Genomic DNA, 19,329 nt, shown 5'->3' on the forward strand with positions numbered 1-19,329 from the left:
AGTTTCATTCTTTTACAAGTGGTTGACCAGTTTTCCCAGCACCACTTGTTAAAGAGGTTGTCTTTTTTCCATTGTATATCCTTGCCTCCTTTGTCAAAGATAAGGTGTCCATAGGTTCGTGGATTTATCTCTGGGCTTTCTATTCTGTTCCATTGATCTATATTTCTGTCTTTGTGCCAGTACCATACTGTCTTGATGACTGTGGCTTTGTAGTAGAGTCTGAAGTCAGGCAGGTTGATTCCTCCAGCTCCATTCTTCTTTCTCAAGATTACTTTGGCTATTCGAGGTTTTTTGTATTTCCATACAAATTGTGAAATTCTTTGGTCTAGTTCTGTGAAAAATACCATTGGTAGTTTTTCGCAACGGGTTTGCCGCCAGGACACAGGTGTCGTGAAAACCACCGTTAAACCTAAGCCAAAATGGGAAAAGAGAAGACCCACATCAACATCGTTGTCATTGGGCACGTAGATTCAGGGAAGTCTACCACGACTGGCCATCTGATCTACAAATGTGGCGGGATCGACAAGAGAACAATTGAGAAGTTCGAGAAGGAGGCTGCCGAGATGGGAAAGGGCTCCTTCAAATATGCCTGGGTCTTGGACAAACTGAAAGCTGAACGTGAGCGTGGTATCACCATTGATATCTCCCTGTGGAAATTTGAGACCAGCAAGTACTATGTTACCATCATTGATGCCCCAGGACACAGAGACTTCATCAAAAACATGATTACAGGCACATCCCAGGCTGACTGTGCTGTCCTGATTGTTGCTGCTGGTGTTGGTGAATTTGAAGCCGGTATCTCCAAGAACGGGCAGACCCGTGAGCATGCCCTTCTGGCTTACACTCTGGGTGTGAAACAACTAATTGTTGGAGTTAACAAAATGGATTCCACTGAGCCACCCTACAGCCAGAAGAGATACGAGGAAATTGTTAAGGAAGTCAGCACCTACATTAAGAAAATTGGCTACAACCCCGACACAGTAGCATTTGTGCCAATTTCTGGCTGGAATGGTGACAACATGCTGGAGCCAAGTGCTAACATGCCATGGTTCAAGGGATGGAAAGTCACCCGTAAGGACGGCAACGCCAGTGGAACCACCCTGCTTGAAGCTCTGGATTGCATCCTGCCACCAACTCGCCCAACTGACAAACCCTTGCGTTTGCCTCTCCAGGATGTCTACAAAATTGGTGGTATTGGTACTGTCCCTGTGGGTCGTGTGGAGACTGGTGTTCTCAAACCTGGCATGGTGGTCACCTTTGCTCCAGTCAATGTAACAACTGAAGTGAAGTCTGTAGAAATGCACCATGAAGCATTGAGTGAAGCCCTTCCTGGGGACAATGTGGGCTTCAATGTCAAGAACGTGTCTGTCAAAGATGTCCGTCGTGGCAATGTGGCTGGTGACAGCAAAAATGATCCACCCATGGAAGCTGCTGGCTTCACAGCTCAGGTGATTATTTTGAACCATCCAGGCCAAATCAGTGCTGGATATGCACCTGTGCTGGATTGTCACACAGCTCACATCGCTTGCAAGTTTGCTGAGCTGAAGGAGAAGATTGATCGTCGTTCTGGGAAAAAGCTGGAAGATGGCCCTAAATTCTTGAAATCTGGTGACGCTGCCATTGTTGATATGGTTCCTGGCAAGCCCATGTGTGTCGAGAGCTTCTCTGATTATCCTCCCCTGGGCCGTTTTGCTGTGCGTGACATGAGACAGACAGTTGCTGTGGGTGTCATCAAGGCAGTGGACAAGAAGGCAGCTGGAGCTGGCAAGGTCACCAAGTCTGCCCAGAAAGCTCAGAAGGCTAAATGAATATTATCCCCAACACCTGCCACCCCAGTCTTAATCAGTGGTGGAAGAACGGTCTCAGAACTGTTTGTCTCAATTGGCCATTTAAGTTTGATAGTAAAAGACTGGTTAATGATAACAATGCATCGTAAAACCTTCAGAAGGAAAGGAGAATGTTTTTGTGGACCATATGTTTTGTGTGTGGCAGTTTAAGTTATTAGTTTTTAAAATCAGTACTTTTTAATGAAAACACCTTGACCAAAAATCTGTCACAGAATTTGAGACCCATTAAAAAAAGTTTAATGAGAAAAAAAAAAAATACCATTGGTAGCTTGATAGGGATTGCATTGAATCTATAGACTGCTTTGGGTAGAATAGCCATTTTGACAATATTAATTCTTCCAATCCATGAACACGGTATGTTTCTCCATCTGTTTGTGTCCTCTTTGATTTCTTTCATCAGTGTTTTATAGTTTTCTATGTATAGGTCCTTTGTTTCTTTAGGTAGATATACTCCTAAGTATTTTATTCTTTTTGTTGCAATGGTGAATGGTATTGTTTCCTTAATTTCTCTGTCTGTTTTTTCATTGTTAGTATATAGGAATGCAAGGGATTTCTGTGTGTTAATTTTATATCCTGCAACTTTACTATATTCATTGATTAGTTCTAGTAATTTTCTGGTAGAGTCTTTAGGGTTTTCTATGTAGAGGATCATGTCATCTGCAAACAGTGAGAGTTTTACTTCTTCTTTTCCTATCTGGATTCCTTTTACTTCTTTTTCTGCTCTGATTGCTGTGGCCAGAACTTCCAACACTATGTTGAATAGTAGTGGTGAGAGTGGGCACCCTTGTCTTGTTCCTGATTTCAGGGGAAATGCCTTCAATTTTAACACCTTCTGAAGATCTTCATATTTTTCACACCTTTTCAGGCTCTTCATGTTTTGAACACAGTTTCATGCTCCTCATATTTTTCACATATTTTTATGCTCTTCATATTTTTCACATATTTTCAGGCTATTCATGTTTCTCAAAACCGTTTCATGCTCCTCATATTTTTGACACCTTTTGAAGCTCTTCATATTTTTCACACCTTTTCAGGCTCTTCTTGTTTTTGAACACCGCTTCATGCTCCTCCTATTTTTGAGACAGTTTCATGCTCCTCATATTTTTGACACCTTTTGAAGCTTTTCATATTTTTCAAACCTTTTCAGGCTCTTCATTTTTTTCAACACCACTTCATGCTCCTCCTATTTTTCAGACCGTTTCATGCTCATCAAATTTTTGACACCTTTTGAAGCTCTTCATATTTTTCACAACTTTTGAAGCTCTTCATATTTTTCACAACTTTCGAAGCTTTCATATTTTTCACACGTTTTCAGGCCTTCATGTTTTTCAACACCGCTTCATGCTCCTCCTATTTTTCAGACAGTTTAATTCTCCTCATGTATTTCACACTTTTTGAAACTGTTCATATTTTTCACACCTTTTCATGCTCTTCATGTTTTTGAACACCATTTCATGCTCCTCCTATTTTTCAGACCGTTTAATTCTCCTCATGTATTTCACACTTTTTGAAACTGTTCATATTTTTCACACCTTTTCAGGCTCTTCATGTTGTTGAACACCATTTCATGCTCCTCCTATTTTGCAGACCGTTTCATTCTCCTCATATTTTTGACACCTTTTGAAGCTCTTCATATATTTCACACATTTTAAGGCTTTTCATTTTTTTCAACACCACTTCATGCTCCTCCTATTTTTCAGACCGTTTCATGCTCATCTCATTGTGACACCTTTTGAAGCTCTTCATATTTTTCACATCTTTTGAAGCTTTTCATATTTTTCACACCTTTTCAGGCTCTTCATGATTTTCAACACCGCTTCATGCTCCTCCTATTTTTCAGACCGTTTCATGCTCATCTCATTTTTGACACCTTTTGAAGCTCTTCATATTTTTCACACGTTTTCAGACTCTTCATGTTTTTCAACACCGCTTCATACTCCTCCTTTTTTTAAGACCGTTCATGCTCCTCATATTTTTGACACCTTTTAAAGCTCTTCGTATTTTTACACCTTTTCAGGCTCTTTATATTTTTGAACACCGCTTCATGCTCTCCTATTTTTCAGACCGTTTCATGCTCCTCATAATTTTGACACCTTTTGAAACACTTCATATTTTTCACACCTTTTCAGGCTCTTCATATTTTTGAACACCGCTTCATGCTCCTCCTATTTTTCATACGGTTTCCTGCTCCTCATGTTTTTGAGACGTTTTGAAGCTCTTCATATTTTTCATACCTTTTCAGGCTCCTCAGGTTTTTGAAAACCGCTTCATGCTCCTCCTATTTTTCAGAACTTTTCATGCTCCTCATATTTTTGACACGTTTTGAAACACTTCATATTTTTCACACCTTTTCAGGCTCTTCATATTTTTGAACACCGCTTCATGCTCCTCCTATTTTTCATATCGTTTCATGCTCCTCATATTTTTGACACCTTTTGAAGCTCTTCATATTTTTCACACCTTTTCAGGCTCTTCATGTTTTTCAGGACTGCTTCATGCTCCTCCTATTTTTCAGACCGTTTCATACTCCTCTTATATTTGACACCTTTTGAAGCTCTTCATATATTTCACACCTTTACAGGCTCTTCAGGTTTTTGAACACGGCTTCATGCTCCTCCTACATTTCAGACCGTTCCCTGCTCCTCATGTTTTTGACACCTTTTGAAGCTCTTCATATTTTTTACGCCTTTTCAGACTCTTCATGTTTTTCAACACTGTTTCTTGCTCCTCCTGTTTTTCAGACCGTTTCGTGCTCCTCCTATTTTTCAGACCGTTACATGCTCCTCATATTTTTGACAACTTTTGAAGCTCTTCATATTTTTCACTATTTTTCAGGCTCTTCATGTTTTTGAACACCTATTCATGCTCCTCCTATTTTTCAGACCGTTTAAGGCTCCTCATATTTTTGACCCCTTTTGAAGTTCTTCATATTTTTCACAACTTTTCAGGCTCTTCATGTTTTTCAACACCGCTTCATGCTCCTCCTATTTTTCAGACCGTTTCATGCTCATCTAATTTTTGACACCTTTTGAAGCTCTTCATATTTTTCACACCTTTTGAAACTCTTCATATTTTTCACACGTTTTAAGTCTCTTCATGTTTTTCAACACCGCTTCATGCTCCTCCTATTTTTCAGACAGTATCATGCTCCTCATATTTTTCACACCTTTTGAAGCTCTTCATATTTTTCAAACCTTTTCAGGCTCTCCATGTTTTTCAACACCAGTTCATGCTCCTCCTATATTTCAGACCGTTTCATGCTCCTCATATTTTTGACACCTTTAGAAACTCTTCATATTTTTCACACCTTTTCAAGCTCTTCATGTTTTTCAACACCGCTTCATGCTCCTCCTATTTTTCAGACCGTTTAATGCTCCACATGTATTTCACACCTTTTGAAGCTCCTCATATTTTTCACACCTTTTCAGGCTCTTCTTGTTTTTGAACACCGCTTCATGCTCCTCCTATTTTTGAGACAGTTTCATGCTCCCCATATTTTGACACCTTTTGAAGCTTTTCATATTTTTCAAACCTTTTCAGGCTCTTCATTTTTTTCAACACCACTTCATGCTCCTCCTATTTTTCAGACCGTTTCATGCTCATCTAATTTTTGACAACTTTTTAAGCTCTTCATATTTTTCACACCTTCTGAAGCTCTTCATATTTTTCACATGTTTTCAGGCCTTCATGTTCTTCAACACCGCTTAATGCTCCTCCTATTTTTCAGACCGTTTAATCCTCCTCATGTATTTCACACTTTTTGAAGCTCTTCATATTTTTCACATCTTTTGAAGCTTTTCATATTTTTCACACCTTTTCAGACTCTTCATGATTTTCAACACCGCTTCATGCTCCTGCAATTTTTCAGACCGTTTCATGCTCCTCATATTTTTGACACGTTTTGAGGCTTTTCCTATTTTTCACACCTTTTCAGGCTCTTCATGTTTTTGAACACCACTTCATCCTCCTCCTAATTTTAAGACCATTTCATGCTCCTCATATATTTGACACCTTTTGAAGCTCTTCATATTTTTCAAACCTCTTCAGGCTCTTTATGTTTTTGAACACCGCTTCATGCTCCTCCTTTTTTTCAGACCGTTTCATGCTCCTCATATTTTTGACACCTTTTGAAGCTCTTCATATATTTCAAAACTTTTCAGGCTCTTCATGTTTTTGAACACCGCTTCATGCTCCTCCTATTTTTTGAGACCGTTTCATGCTCCTCATATTTTTGACACCTTTTGAAGCTTTCCATATTTTTCACACTTTTTTAAGGCTCTTCATTTTTTTCCACACCACTTCATGCTCCTCCTATTTTTCAGACCGTTTCGTGGTCATCTACTTTTTGACACCTTTTGAAGCTCTTCATATTTTTCACACATTTTGAAAGTCTTCATATTTTTCACACGTTTTCAGGCTCTTCATGTTTTTCAACACCTCTATATGCTGCTGCTATTTTTCAGACCGTTTCATGCTCATCTACTTTTTGACACCTTTTGAAGCTCTTCATATTTTTCACACCTTTTGAAACACTTCATATTTTTCACACGTTTTCAGGCTCTTCATGTTTTTGATCACCGTTTCATGCTCCTCCTATTTTTCAGAGAGTTTCATGCTCCTCATGTATTTCACACCTTTTGAAGCTCTTCATATTTTTCACACCTTTTCAGGCTCTTCATGTTTTTCCACACCACTTCATGCTTCTCCTATTTTTCAGCCCGTTTCATGCTCCTCATGTATTTCACACCTTTTGAAGCTCTTCATATTTTTCACACCTTTTCAGGCTCTTCATATTTTTGATCACTGTTTCATGCTCCTCCTATTTTACAGGCCGTTTCATGCTCCTCATATATTTGAAATCATTTGAAGCTCTTCATATTTTTCAAACCTTTTCAGGCTCTTCATGTTTTTGAACACCGCTTCATGCTCCTCCTATTTTTCAGACCGTTTCATGCTCCTCATATTTTTGACAGGTTTTGAAGCTCTTCATATTTTTCACACATTTTCAGGCTCTTCATGTTTTGAACACCACTTCATGCTCGTCCTATTTTTCAAACCGTTTCAGACTCATGTCATTTTTGACTCCTTTTGAAGCTCTTCATATTTTTCACACCTTTTGAAACACTTCATATTTTTCACACGTTTTCAGGCTCTTCATGTTTTTGATCACCGTTTCATGCTCCTCCTATTTTTCAGAGAGTTTCATGCTCCTCATGTATTTCACACCTTTTGAAGCTCTTCATATTTTTCACACCTTTTCAGGCTCTTCATGTTTTTCCACACCACTTCATGCTTCTCCTATTTTTCAGCCCGTTTCATGCTCCTCATGTATTTCACACCTTTTGAAGCTCTTCATATTTTTCACACCTTTTCAGGCTCTTCATATTTTTGATCACTGTTTCATGCTCCTCCTATTTTACAGGCCGTTTCATGCTCCTCATATATTTGAAATCATTTGAAGCTCTTCATATTTTTCAAACCTTTTCAGGCTCTTCATGTTTTTGAACACCGCTTCATGCTCCTCCTATTTTTCAGACCGTTTCATGCTCCTCATATTTTTGACAGGTTTTGAAGCTCTTCATATTTTTCACACATTTTCAGGCTCTTCATGTTTTGAACACCACTTCATGCTCGTCCTATTTTTCAAACCGTTTCAGACTCATGTCATTTTTGACTCCTTTTGAAGCTCTTCATATTTTTCACACCTTTTGAAGCTCTTCCTATTTTTCACACGTTTTCAGGCTCTTCATGTTTTGAATACCGTTTCATGCTCCTCCTGTTTTTCAGAACGTTTCGTGCTCCTCATATTTTTGACACCTGTTGAAGCTCTTCATATTTTTCACACCATTTCAGGCTCTTCATGTTTCTCAACACCACTTAATGTTCCTCCTATTTTTCAGACCGTTTCATGCTCCTCATATTTTTGACAACTTGTGAAGCTCCTCATATTTTTCACACCTTTTGAAGCTCTTCATATTTTTCACAACTTTTCAGGCTCTTCAGTTTTTTTCAACACCACTTCATGCTCCTCCAATTTTCCGACCGTTTAATCCTCCTCATATTTTTGACACCTTTTTGAAGCTCTTCATATTTTTCACACCTTTTGAAGCTCTTCATATTTTTCACACGTTTTCAGGCTCTTCATGTTTTTCAACACCGCTTCATGCTCCTCCCATTTTTCAGACCATATCATGCTCCTCATATTTTTCACACCTTTTGAAGATCTTCATATTTTTCACACCTTTTCAGGCTATTCATATTTTTGAACACCACTTCATGCTCCTTCTATTTTTCAGAGAGTTTCATGCTCCTCATCTATTTCACACCTTTTGAAGCTCTTCATATTTTTCACACCTTTTCAGGCTCTTCATGTTTTTGATCACCGTTTCATGCTCCTCCTATTTTTCAGACTGTTTCATGCTCCTCATATTTTTTTTTCCAGTGGGTTTTGTCATACATTGATATGAATCAGCCATGGATTTACATGTATTCCCAATCCCGATCCCCCCTCCCACCCCCCTCTCCCCCCGATTCCTCTGGGTCTTCCCAGTGCACCAGGCCGGAGCACTTGTCTCGTTCATCCCACCTGGGCTGGTGATCTGTTTCACCATAGATAGGATACATGCTGTTCTTTTGAAATATCCCACCCTCACATTCTCCCACAAAGTTCAAAAGTCTGTTCTGTATTTCTGTGTCTCTTTTTCTGTTCTGCATATAGGGTTATCGTTATCACCTTTCTAAATTCCATATACATGTGTCAGTATGCTGTAATGTTCTTTATCTTTCTGGCTTACTTCACTCTGTATAATGGGCTTCAGCTTCATCCATCTCATTAGGACTGGTTCAAATGAATTCTTTTTAATGGCTGAGTAATAGTCCATGGTGTATATGTACCACAGCTTCCTTATCCATTCATCTGCTGATGGGCATCTAGGTTGCTTCCATGTCCTGGCTATTATAAACAGTGCTGCGATGAACATTGGGGTGCACGTGTCTCTTTCAGATCTGGTTTCCTCAGTGTGTATGCCCAGAAGTGGGATTGCTGGGTCATATGGCAGTTCTATTTCCAGTTTTTTAAGAAATCTCCACACTGTTTTCCATAGCGGCTGTACTAGTTTGCATTCCCACCAACAGTGTAAGAGGGTTCCCTTTTCTCCACACCCTCTCCAGCATTTATTGCTTGTAGACTTTTGGATAGCAGCCATCCTGACTGGCGTGTAATGGTACCTCATTGTGGTTTTGATTTGTATTTCTCTAATAATGAGTGATGTTGAGCATCTTTTCATGTGTTTGTTAGCCATCTGTATGTCTTCTTTGGAGAAATGTCTGTTTAGTTCTTTGGCCCATTTTTTGATTGGGTCATTTATTTTTCTGAAATTGAGCTGCAGGAGTTGCTTGTATATTTTTGAGATTAATCCTTTGTCTGTTTCTTCATTTGCTATTATTTTCTCCCAATCTGAGGGCTGTCTTTTCACCTTACTTATAGTTTCCTTTGTAGTGCAAAAGCTTTTAAGTTTCATTAGGTCCCATTTGTTTAGTTTTGCTTATATTTCCAATATTCTGGGAGGTGGGTCATAGAGGATCTTGCTTTGATTTATGTCAGAGAGTGTTTTGCCTATGTTCTCCTCTAGGAGTTTTATAGTTTCTGGTCTTACATTTAGATCTTTAATCCATTTTGAGTTTATTTTTGTGTATGGTGTTAGAAAGTGTTCTAGTTTCATTCTTTTACAAGTGGTTGACCAGTTTTCCCAGCACCACTTGTTAAAGAGGTTGTCTTTTTTCCATTGTATATCCTTGCCTCCTTTGTCAAAGATAAGGTGTCCATAGGTTCGTGGATTTATCTCTGGGCTTTCTATTCTGTTCCATTGATCTATATTTCTGTCTTTGTGCCAGTACCATACTGTCTTGATGACTGTGGCTTTGTAGTAGAGTCTGAAGTCAGGCAGGTTGATTCCTCCAGCTCCATTCTTCTTTCTCAAGATTACTTTGGCTATTCGAGGTTTTTTGTATTTCCATACAAATTGTGAAATTCTTTGGTCTAGTTCTGTGAAAAATACCATTGGTAGTTTTTCGCAACGGGTTTGCCGCCAGGACACAGGTGTCGTGAAAACCACCGTTAAACCTAAGCCAAAATGGGAAAAGAGAAGACCCACATCAACATCGTTGTCATTGGGCACGTAGATTCAGGGAAGTCTACCACGACTGGCCATCTGATCTACAAATGTGGCGGGATCGACAAGAGAACAATTGAGAAGTTCGAGAAGGAGGCTGCCGAGATGGGAAAGGGCTCCTTCAAATATGCCTGGGTCTTGGACAAACTGAAAGCTGAACGTGAGCGTGGTATCACCATTGATATCTCCCTGTGGAAATTTGAGACCAGCAAGTACTATGTTACCATCATTGATGCCCCAGGACACAGAGACTTCATCAAAAACATGATTACAGGCACATCCCAGGCTGACTGTGCTGTCCTGATTGTTGCTGCTGGTGTTGGTGAATTTGAAGCCGGTATCTCCAAGAACGGGCAGACCCGTGAGCATGCCCTTCTGGCTTACACTCTGGGTGTGAAACAACTAATTGTTGGAGTTAACAAAATGGATTCCACTGAGCCACCCTACAGCCAGAAGAGATACGAGGAAATTGTTAAGGAAGTCAGCACCTACATTAAGAAAATTGGCTACAACCCCGACACAGTAGCATTTGTGCCAATTTCTGGCTGGAATGGTGACAACATGCTGGAGCCAAGTGCTAACATGCCATGGTTCAAGGGATGGAAAGTCACCCGTAAGGACGGCAACGCCAGTGGAACCACCCTGCTTGAAGCTCTGGATTGCATCCTGCCACCAACTCGCCCAACTGACAAACCCTTGCGTTTGCCTCTCCAGGATGTCTACAAAATTGGTGGTATTGGTACTGTCCCTGTGGGTCGTGTGGAGACTGGTGTTCTCAAACCTGGCATGGTGGTCACCTTTGCTCCAGTCAATGTAACAACTGAAGTGAAGTCTGTAGAAATGCACCATGAAGCATTGAGTGAAGCCCTTCCTGGGGACAATGTGGGCTTCAATGTCAAGAACGTGTCTGTCAAAGATGTCCGTCGTGGCAATGTGGCTGGTGACAGCAAAAATGATCCACCCATGGAAGCTGCTGGCTTCACAGCTCAGGTGATTATTTTGAACCATCCAGGCCAAATCAGTGCTGGATATGCACCTGTGCTGGATTGTCACACAGCTCACATCGCTTGCAAGTTTGCTGAGCTGAAGGAGAAGATTGATCGTCGTTCTGGGAAAAAGCTGGAAGATGGCCCTAAATTCTTGAAATCTGGTGACGCTGCCATTGTTGATATGGTTCCTGGCAAGCCCATGTGTGTCGAGAGCTTCTCTGATTATCCTCCCCTGGGCCGTTTTGCTGTGCGTGACATGAGACAGACAGTTGCTGTGGGTGTCATCAAGGCAGTGGACAAGAAGGCAGCTGGAGCTGGCAAGGTCACCAAGTCTGCCCAGAAAGCTCAGAAGGCTAAATGAATATTATCCCCAACACCTGCCACCCCAGTCTTAATCAGTGGTGGAAGAACGGTCTCAGAACTGTTTGTCTCAATTGGCCATTTAAGTTTGATAGTAAAAGACTGGTTAATGATAACAATGCATCGTAAAACCTTCAGAAGGAAAGGAGAATGTTTTTGTGGACCATATGTTTTGTGTGTGGCAGTTTAAGTTATTAGTTTTTAAAATCAGTACTTTTTAATGAAAACACCTTGACCAAAAATCTGTCACAGAATTTGAGACCCATTAAAAAAAGTTTAATGAGAAAAAAAAAATACCATTGGTAGCTTGATAGGGATTGCATTGAATCTATAGACTGCTTTGGGTAGAATAGCCATTTTGACAATATTAATTCTTCCAATCCATGAACACGGTATGTTTCTCCATCTGTTTGTGTCCTCTTTGATTTCTTTCATCAGTGTTTTATAGTTTTCTATGTATAGGTCCTTTGTTTCTTTAGGTAGATATACTCCTAAGTATTTTATTCTTTTTGTTGCAATGGTGAATGGTATTGTTTCCTTAATTTCTCTGTCTGTTTTTTCATTGTTAGTATATAGGAATGCAAGGGATTTCTGTGTGTTAATTTTATATCCTGCAACTTTACTATATTCATTGATTAGTTCTAGTAATTTTCTGGTAGAGTCTTTAGGGTTTTCTATGTAGAGGATCATGTCATCTGCAAACAGTGAGAGTTTTACTTCTTCTTTTCCTATCTGGATTCCTTTTACTTCTTTTTCTGCTCTGATTGCTGTGGCCAGAACTTCCAACACTATGTTGAATAGTAGTGGTGAGAGTGGGCACCCTTGTCTTGTTCCTGATTTCAGGGGAAATGCCTTCAATTTTAACACCTTCTGAAGATCTTCATATTTTTCACACCTTTTCAGGCTCTTCATGTTTTGAACACAGTTTCATGCTCCTCATATTTTTCACATATTTTTATGCTCTTCATATTTTTCACATATTTTCAGGCTATTCATGTTTCTCAAAACCGTTTCATGCTCCTCATATTTTTGACACCTTTTGAAGCTCTTCATATTTTTCACACCTTTTCAGGCTCTTCTTGTTTTTGAACACCGCTTCATGCTCCTCCTATTTTTGAGACAGTTTCATGCTCCTCATATTTTTGACACCTTTTGAAGCTTTTCATATTTTTCAAACCTTTTCAGGCTCTTCATTTTTTTCAACACCACTTCATGCTCCTCCTATTTTTCAGACCGTTTCATGCTCATCAAATTTTTGACACCTTTTGAAGCTCTTCATATTTTTCACAACTTTTGAAGCTCTTCATATTTTTCACAACTTTCGAAGCTTTCATATTTTTCACACGTTTTCAGGCCTTCATGTTTTTCAACACCGCTTCATGCTCCTCCTATTTTTCAGACAGTTTAATTCTCCTCATGTATTTCACACTTTTTGAAACTGTTCATATTTTTCACACCTTTTCATGCTCTTCATGTTTTTGAACACCATTTCATGCTCCTCCTATTTTTCAGACCGTTTAATTCTCCTCATGTATTTCACACTTTTTGAAACTGTTCATATTTTTCACACCTTTTCAGGCTCTTCATGTTGTTGAACACCATTTCATGCTCCTCCTATTTTGCAGACCGTTTCATTCTCCTCATATTTTTGACACCTTTTGAAGCTCTTCATATATTTCACACATTTTAAGGCTTTTCATTTTTTTCAACACCACTTCATGCTCCTCCTATTTTTCAGACCGTTTCATGCTCATCTCATTGTGACACCTTTTGAAGCTCTTCATATTTTTCACATCTTTTGAAGCTTTTCATATTTTTCACACCTTTTCAGGCTCTTCATGATTTTCAACACCGCTTCATGCTCCTCCTATTTTTCAGACCGTTTCATGCTCATCTCATTTTTGACACCTTTTGAAGCTCTTCATATTTTTCACACGTTTTCAGACTCTTCATGTTTTTCAACACCGCTTCATACTCCTCCTTTTTTTAAGACCGTTCATGCTCCTCATATTTTTGACACCTTTTAAAGCTCTTCGTATTTTTACACCTTTTCAGGCTCTTTATATTTTTGAACACCGCTTCATGCTCTCCTATTTTTCAGACCGTTTCATGCTCCTCATAATTTTGACACCTTTTGAAACACTTCATATTTTTCACACCTTTTCAGGCTCTTCATATTTTTGAACACCGCTTCATGCTCCTCCTATTTTTCATACGGTTTCCTGCTCCTCATGTTTTTGAGACGTTTTGAAGCTCTTCATATTTTTCATACCTTTTCAGGCTCCTCAGGTTTTTGAAAACCGCTTCATGCTCCTCCTATTTTTCAGAACTTTTCATGCTCCTCATATTTTTGACACGTTTTGAAACACTTCATATTTTTCACACCTTTTCAGGCTCTTCATATTTTTGAACACCGCTTCATGCTCCTCCTATTTTTCATATCGTTTCATGCTCCTCATATTTTTGACACCTTTTGAAGCTCTTCATATTTTTCACACCTTTTCAGGCTCTTCATGTTTTTCAGGACTGCTTCATGCTCCTCCTATTTTTCAGACCGTTTCATACTCCTCTTATATTTGACACCTTTTGAAGCTCTTCATATATTTCACACCTTTACAGGCTCTTCAGGTTTTTGAACACGGCTTCATGCTCCTCCTACATTTCAGACCGTTCCCTGCTCCTCATGTTTTTGACACCTTTTGAAGCTCTTCATATTTTTTACGCCTTTTCAGACTCTTCATGTTTTTCAACACTGTTTCTTGCTCCTCCTGTTTTTCAGACCGTTTCGTGCTCCTCCTATTTTTCAGACCGTTACATGCTCCTCATATTTTTGACAACTTTTGAAGCTCTTCATATTTTTCACTATTTTTCAGGCTCTTCATGTTTTTGAACACCTATTCATGCTCCTCCTATTTTTCAGACCGTTTAAGGCTCCTCATATTTTTGACCCCTTTTGAAGTTCTTCATATTTTTCACAACTTTTCAGGCTCTTCATGTTTTTCAACACCGCTTCATGCTCCTCCTATTTTTCAGACCGTATCATGCTCATCTAATTTTTGACACCTTTTGAAGCTCTTCATATTTTTCACACCTTTTGAAACTCTTCATATTTTTCACACGTTTTAAGTCTCTTCATGTTTTTCAACACCGCTTCATGCTCCTCCTATTTTTCAGACAGTATCATGCTCCTCATATTTTTCACACCTTTTGAAGCTCTTCATATTTTTCAAACCTTTTCAGGCTCTCCATGTTTTTCAACACCAGTTCATGCTCCTCCTATATTTCAGACCGTTTCATGCTCCTCATATTTTTGACACCTTTAGAAACTCTTCATATTTTTCACACCTTTTCAAGCTCTTCATGTTTTTCAACACCGCTTCATGCTCCTCCTATTTTTCAGACCGTTTAATGCTCCACATGTATTTCACACCTTTTGAAGCTCCTCATACTTTTCACACCTTTTCAGGCTCTTCTTGTTTTTGAACACTGCTTCATGCTCCTCCTATTTTTGAGACAGTTTCATGCTCCCCATATTTTGACACCTTTTGAAGCTTTTCATATTTTTCAAACCTTTTCAGGCTCTTCATTTTTTTCAACACCACTTCATGCTCCTCCTATTTTTCAGACCGTTTCATGCTCATCTAATTTTTGACAACTTTTGAAGCTCTTCATATTTTTCACACCTTCTGAAGCTCTTCATATTTTTCACATGTTTTCAGGCCTTCATGTTCTTCAACACCGCTTAATGCTCCTCCTATTTTTCAGACCGTTTAATCCTCCTCATGTATTTCACACTTTTTGAAGCTCTTCGATTTTTTCACATCTTTTGAAGCTTTTCATATTTTTCACACCTTTTCAGACTCTTCATGATTTTCAACACCGCTTCATGCTCCTGCAATTTTTCAGACTGTTTCATGCTCCTCATATTTTTGACACGTTTTGAGGCTTTTCCTATTTTTCACACCTTTTCAGGCTCTTCATGTTTTTGAACACCACTTCATCCTCCTCCTAATTTTAAGACCATTTCATGCTCCTCATATATTTGACACCTTTTGAAGCTCTTCATATTTTTCAAACCTCTTCAGGCTCTTTATGTTTTTGAACACCGCTTCATGCTCCTCCTTTTTTTCCGACCGTTTCATGCTCCTCATATTTTTGACACCTTTTGAAGCTCTTCATATATTTCAAAACTTTTCAGGCTCTTCATGTTTTTGAACACCGCTTCATGCTCCTCCTATTTTTTGAGACCGTTTCATGCTCCTCATATTTTTGACACCTTTTGAAGCTTTCCATATTTTTCACACTTTTTTAAGGCTCTTCATTTTTTTCCACACCACTTCATGCTCCTCCTATTTTTCAGACCGTTTCGTGGTCATCTACTTTTTGACACCTTTTGAAGCTCTTCATATTTTTCACACATTTTGAAAGTCTTCATATTTTTCACACGTTTTCAGGCTCTTCATGTTTTTCAACACCTCTATATGCTGCTGCTATTTTTCAGACCGTTTCATGCTCATCTACTTTTTGACACCTTTTGAAGCTCTTCATATTTTTCACACCTTTTGAAACACTTCATATTTTTCACACGTTTTCAGGCTCTTCATGTTTTTGATCACCGTTTCATGCTCCTCCTATTTTTCAGAGAGTTTCATGCTCCTCATGTATTTCACACCTTTTGAAGCTCTTCATATTTTTCACACCTTTTCAGGCTCTTCATGTTTTTCCACACCACTTCATGCTTCTCCTATTTTTCAGCCCGTTTCATGCTCCTCATGTATTTCACACCTTTTGAAGCTCTTCATATTTTTCACACCTTTTCAGGCTCTTCATATTTTTGATCACTGTTTCATGCTCCTCCTATTTTACAGGCCGTTTCATGCTCCTCATATATTTGAAATCATTTGAAGCTCTTCATATTTTTCAAACCTTTTCAGGCTCTTCATGTTTTTGAACACTGCTTCATGCTCCTCCTATTTTTCAGACCGTTTCATGCTCCTCATATTTTTGACAGGTTTTGAAGCTCTTCATATTTTTCACACATTTTCAGGCTCTTCATGTTTTGAACACCACTTCATGCTCGTCCTATTTTTCAAACCGTTTCAGACTCATGTCATTTTTGACTCCTTTTGAAGCTCTTCATATTTTTCACACCTTTTGAAGCTCTTCATATTTTTCACACGTTTTCAGGCTCTTCATGTTTTGAATACCGTTTCATGCTCCTCCTGTTTTTCAGAACGTTTCATGCTCCTCATATTTTTGACACCTGTTGAAGCTCTTCATATTTTTCACACCATTTCAGGCTCTTCATGTTTCTCAACACCACTTAATGTTCCTCCTATTTTTCAGACCGTTTCATGCTCCTCATATTTTTGACAACTTGTGAAGCTCCTCATATTTTTCACACCTTTTGAAGCTCTTCATATTTTTCACACCTTTTCAAGTTCTTCATGATTTTCAACACCGCTTCATGATCCTCCTATGTTTCAGACCGTTTCATGCTCCTCATATTTTTGACACCTTTTGAAGCTCCACATATTTTTCACACCTTTTTAGGCACTTCATGTTTTTCTAAACCACTTCATGCTCCTCCTATTTTTCAGACCGTTTCATGCTCCTCATATTTTTGACACCTTTTGAAGCTCTTCATATTTTTCATAACTTTTCAGGCTCTTCATGGTTTTGAACACCACTTCATGCTACTCCTCTTTTCCCAGACCATTTCATGCTCCTCATATTTTTGACACCATTTGAATCTCTTCATATATCACACCTTTTCAGGCTCTTCATGTTTTTGAACAGCATTTCATGCTCCTCCTATTTTCCAGACCATTTCATGCTCCTCATATTTTGACACCTTTTGAAGCTCTTCATATTTTTCTCACCTTTTCAGGCTCTTCATGTTTTTCAACACCGCTTCATGCTCCTCCTATATTTCAGACCGTTTCATGCTCCTCGTATTTTTGACACTTTTTGAAGCTCTTCATATTTTTCACACCTTTTCATGCTCTTCATGTTTTTCAACACCGTTTCAGGTTCCTCCTATTTTTGAAATCTTTTGAATCTCTTCGTATTTTTCACATCTTTTCAGGCTCTTCACGTTTTTGAACACCGTTTCTCTCTCCTGATATTTTTGACACCTTTTGAAGCTCTTCATATATTTCACAACTTTTCAGGCTCTTCATGTTTTTCAACACCGCTTCATACTCCTCCTTTTTTTAAGACCGTTCATGCTCCTCATATTTTTGACACCTTTTAAAGCTCTTCGTATTTTTACACCTTTTCAGGCTCTTTATATTTTTGAACACCGCTTCATGCTCTCCTATTTTTCAGACCGTTTCATGCTCCTCATAATTTTGACACCTTTTGAAACACTTCATATTTTTCACACCTTTTCAGGCTCTTCATATTTTTGAACACCGCTTCATGCTCCTCCTATTTTTCATACGGTTTCCTGCTCCTCATGTTTTTGAGACGTTTTGAAGCTCTTCATATTTTTCATACCTTTTCAGGCTCCTCAGGTTTTTGAAAACCGCTTCATGCTCCTCCTATTTTTCAGAACTTTTCATGCTCCTCATATTTTTGACACGTTTTGAAACACTTCATATTTTTCACACCTTTTCAGGCTCTTCATATTTTTGAACACCGCTTCATGCTCCTCCTATTTTTCATATCGTTTCATGCTCCTCATATTTTTGACACCTTTTGAAGCTCTTCATATTTTTCACACCTTTTCAGGCTCTTCATGTTTTTCAGGACTGCTTCATGCTCCTCCTATTTTTCAGACCGTTTCATACTCCTCTTATATTTGACACCTTTTGAAGCTCTTCATATTTTTCACACCTTTACAGGCTCTTCAGGTTTTTGAACACGGCTTCATGCTCCTCCTACATTTCAGACCGTTCCCTGCTCCTCATGTTTTTGACACCTTTTGAAGCTCTTCATATTTTTTACGCCTTTTCAGACTCTTCATGTTTTTCAACACTGTTTCTTGCTCCTCCTGTTTTTCAGACCGTTTCGTGCTCCTCCTATTTTTCAGACCGTTACATGCTCCTCATATTTTTGACAACTTTTGAAGCTCTTCATATTTTTCACTATTTTTCAGGCTCTTCATGTTTTTGAACACCTATTCATGCTCCTCCTATTTTTCAGACCGTTTAAGTCTCCTCATATTTTTGACCCCTTTTGAAGTTCTTCATATTTTTCACAACTTTTCAGGCTCTTCATGTTTTTCAACACCGCTTCATGCTCCTCCTATTTTTCAGACCGTATCATGCTCATCTAATTTTTGACACCTTTTGAAGCTCTTCATATTTTTCACACCTTTTGAAACTCTTCATATTTTTCACACGTTTTAAGTCTCTTCATGTTTTTCAACACCGCTTCATGCTCCTCCTATTTTTCAGACAGTATCATGCTCCTCATATTTTTCACACCTTTTGAAGCTCTTCATATTTTTCAAACCTTTTCAGGCTCTCCATGTTTTTAAACACCAGTTCATGCTCCTCCTATATTTCAGACCGTTTCATGCTCCTCATATTTTTGACACCTTTAGAAACTCTTCATATTTTTCACACCTTTTCAAGCTCTTCATGTTTTTCAACACCGCTTCATGCTCCTCCTATTTTTCAGACCGTTTAATGCTCCACATGTATTTCACACCTTTTGAAGCTCCTCATACTTTTCACACCTTTTCAGGCTCTTCTTGTTTTTGAACACTGCTTCATGCTCCTCCTATTTTTGAGACAGTTTCATGCTCCCCATATTTTGACACCTTTTGAAGCTTTTCATATTTTTCAAACCTTTTCAGGCTCTTCATTTTTTTCAACACCACTTCATGCTCCTCCTATTTTTCAGACCGTTTCATGCTCATCTAATTTTTGACAACTTTTGAAGCTCTTCATATTTTTCACACCTTCTGAAGCTCTTCATATTTTTCACATGTTTTCAGGCCTTCATGTTCTT

At 38.7% G+C, this 19,329-nt stretch overlaps 2 protein-coding genes across 2 annotated transcripts; both read left to right on the forward strand.

Annotated features, from left to right (window-relative positions):
• Positions 1–351: 351 nt before the first annotated feature.
• Positions 352–2,103, forward strand: LOC133073805 (elongation factor 1-alpha 1). The gene has a single exon (XM_061167816.1). It carries the CDS (start codon positions 420–422, stop codon positions 1,806–1,808), a length of 1,389 nt encoding a protein of 462 aa, XP_061023799.1. The 5' UTR covers positions 352–419; the 3' UTR covers positions 1,809–2,103.
• Positions 2,104–9,911: 7,808 nt separating this feature from the next.
• On the forward strand, positions 9,912–11,473 carry LOC133073806 (elongation factor 1-alpha 1). The gene has a single exon (XM_061167817.1). It carries the CDS (start codon positions 9,980–9,982, stop codon positions 11,366–11,368), a length of 1,389 nt encoding a protein of 462 aa, XP_061023800.1. The 5' UTR covers positions 9,912–9,979; the 3' UTR covers positions 11,369–11,473.
• Positions 11,474–19,329: the final 7,856 nt, after the last annotated feature.

The sequence above is a fragment of the Dama dama genome, chromosome 19, assembly GCF_033118175.1.
Source record: "Dama dama isolate Ldn47 chromosome 19, ASM3311817v1, whole genome shotgun sequence".
Taxonomy (NCBI): domain Eukaryota; kingdom Metazoa; phylum Chordata; class Mammalia; order Artiodactyla; family Cervidae; genus Dama; species Dama dama.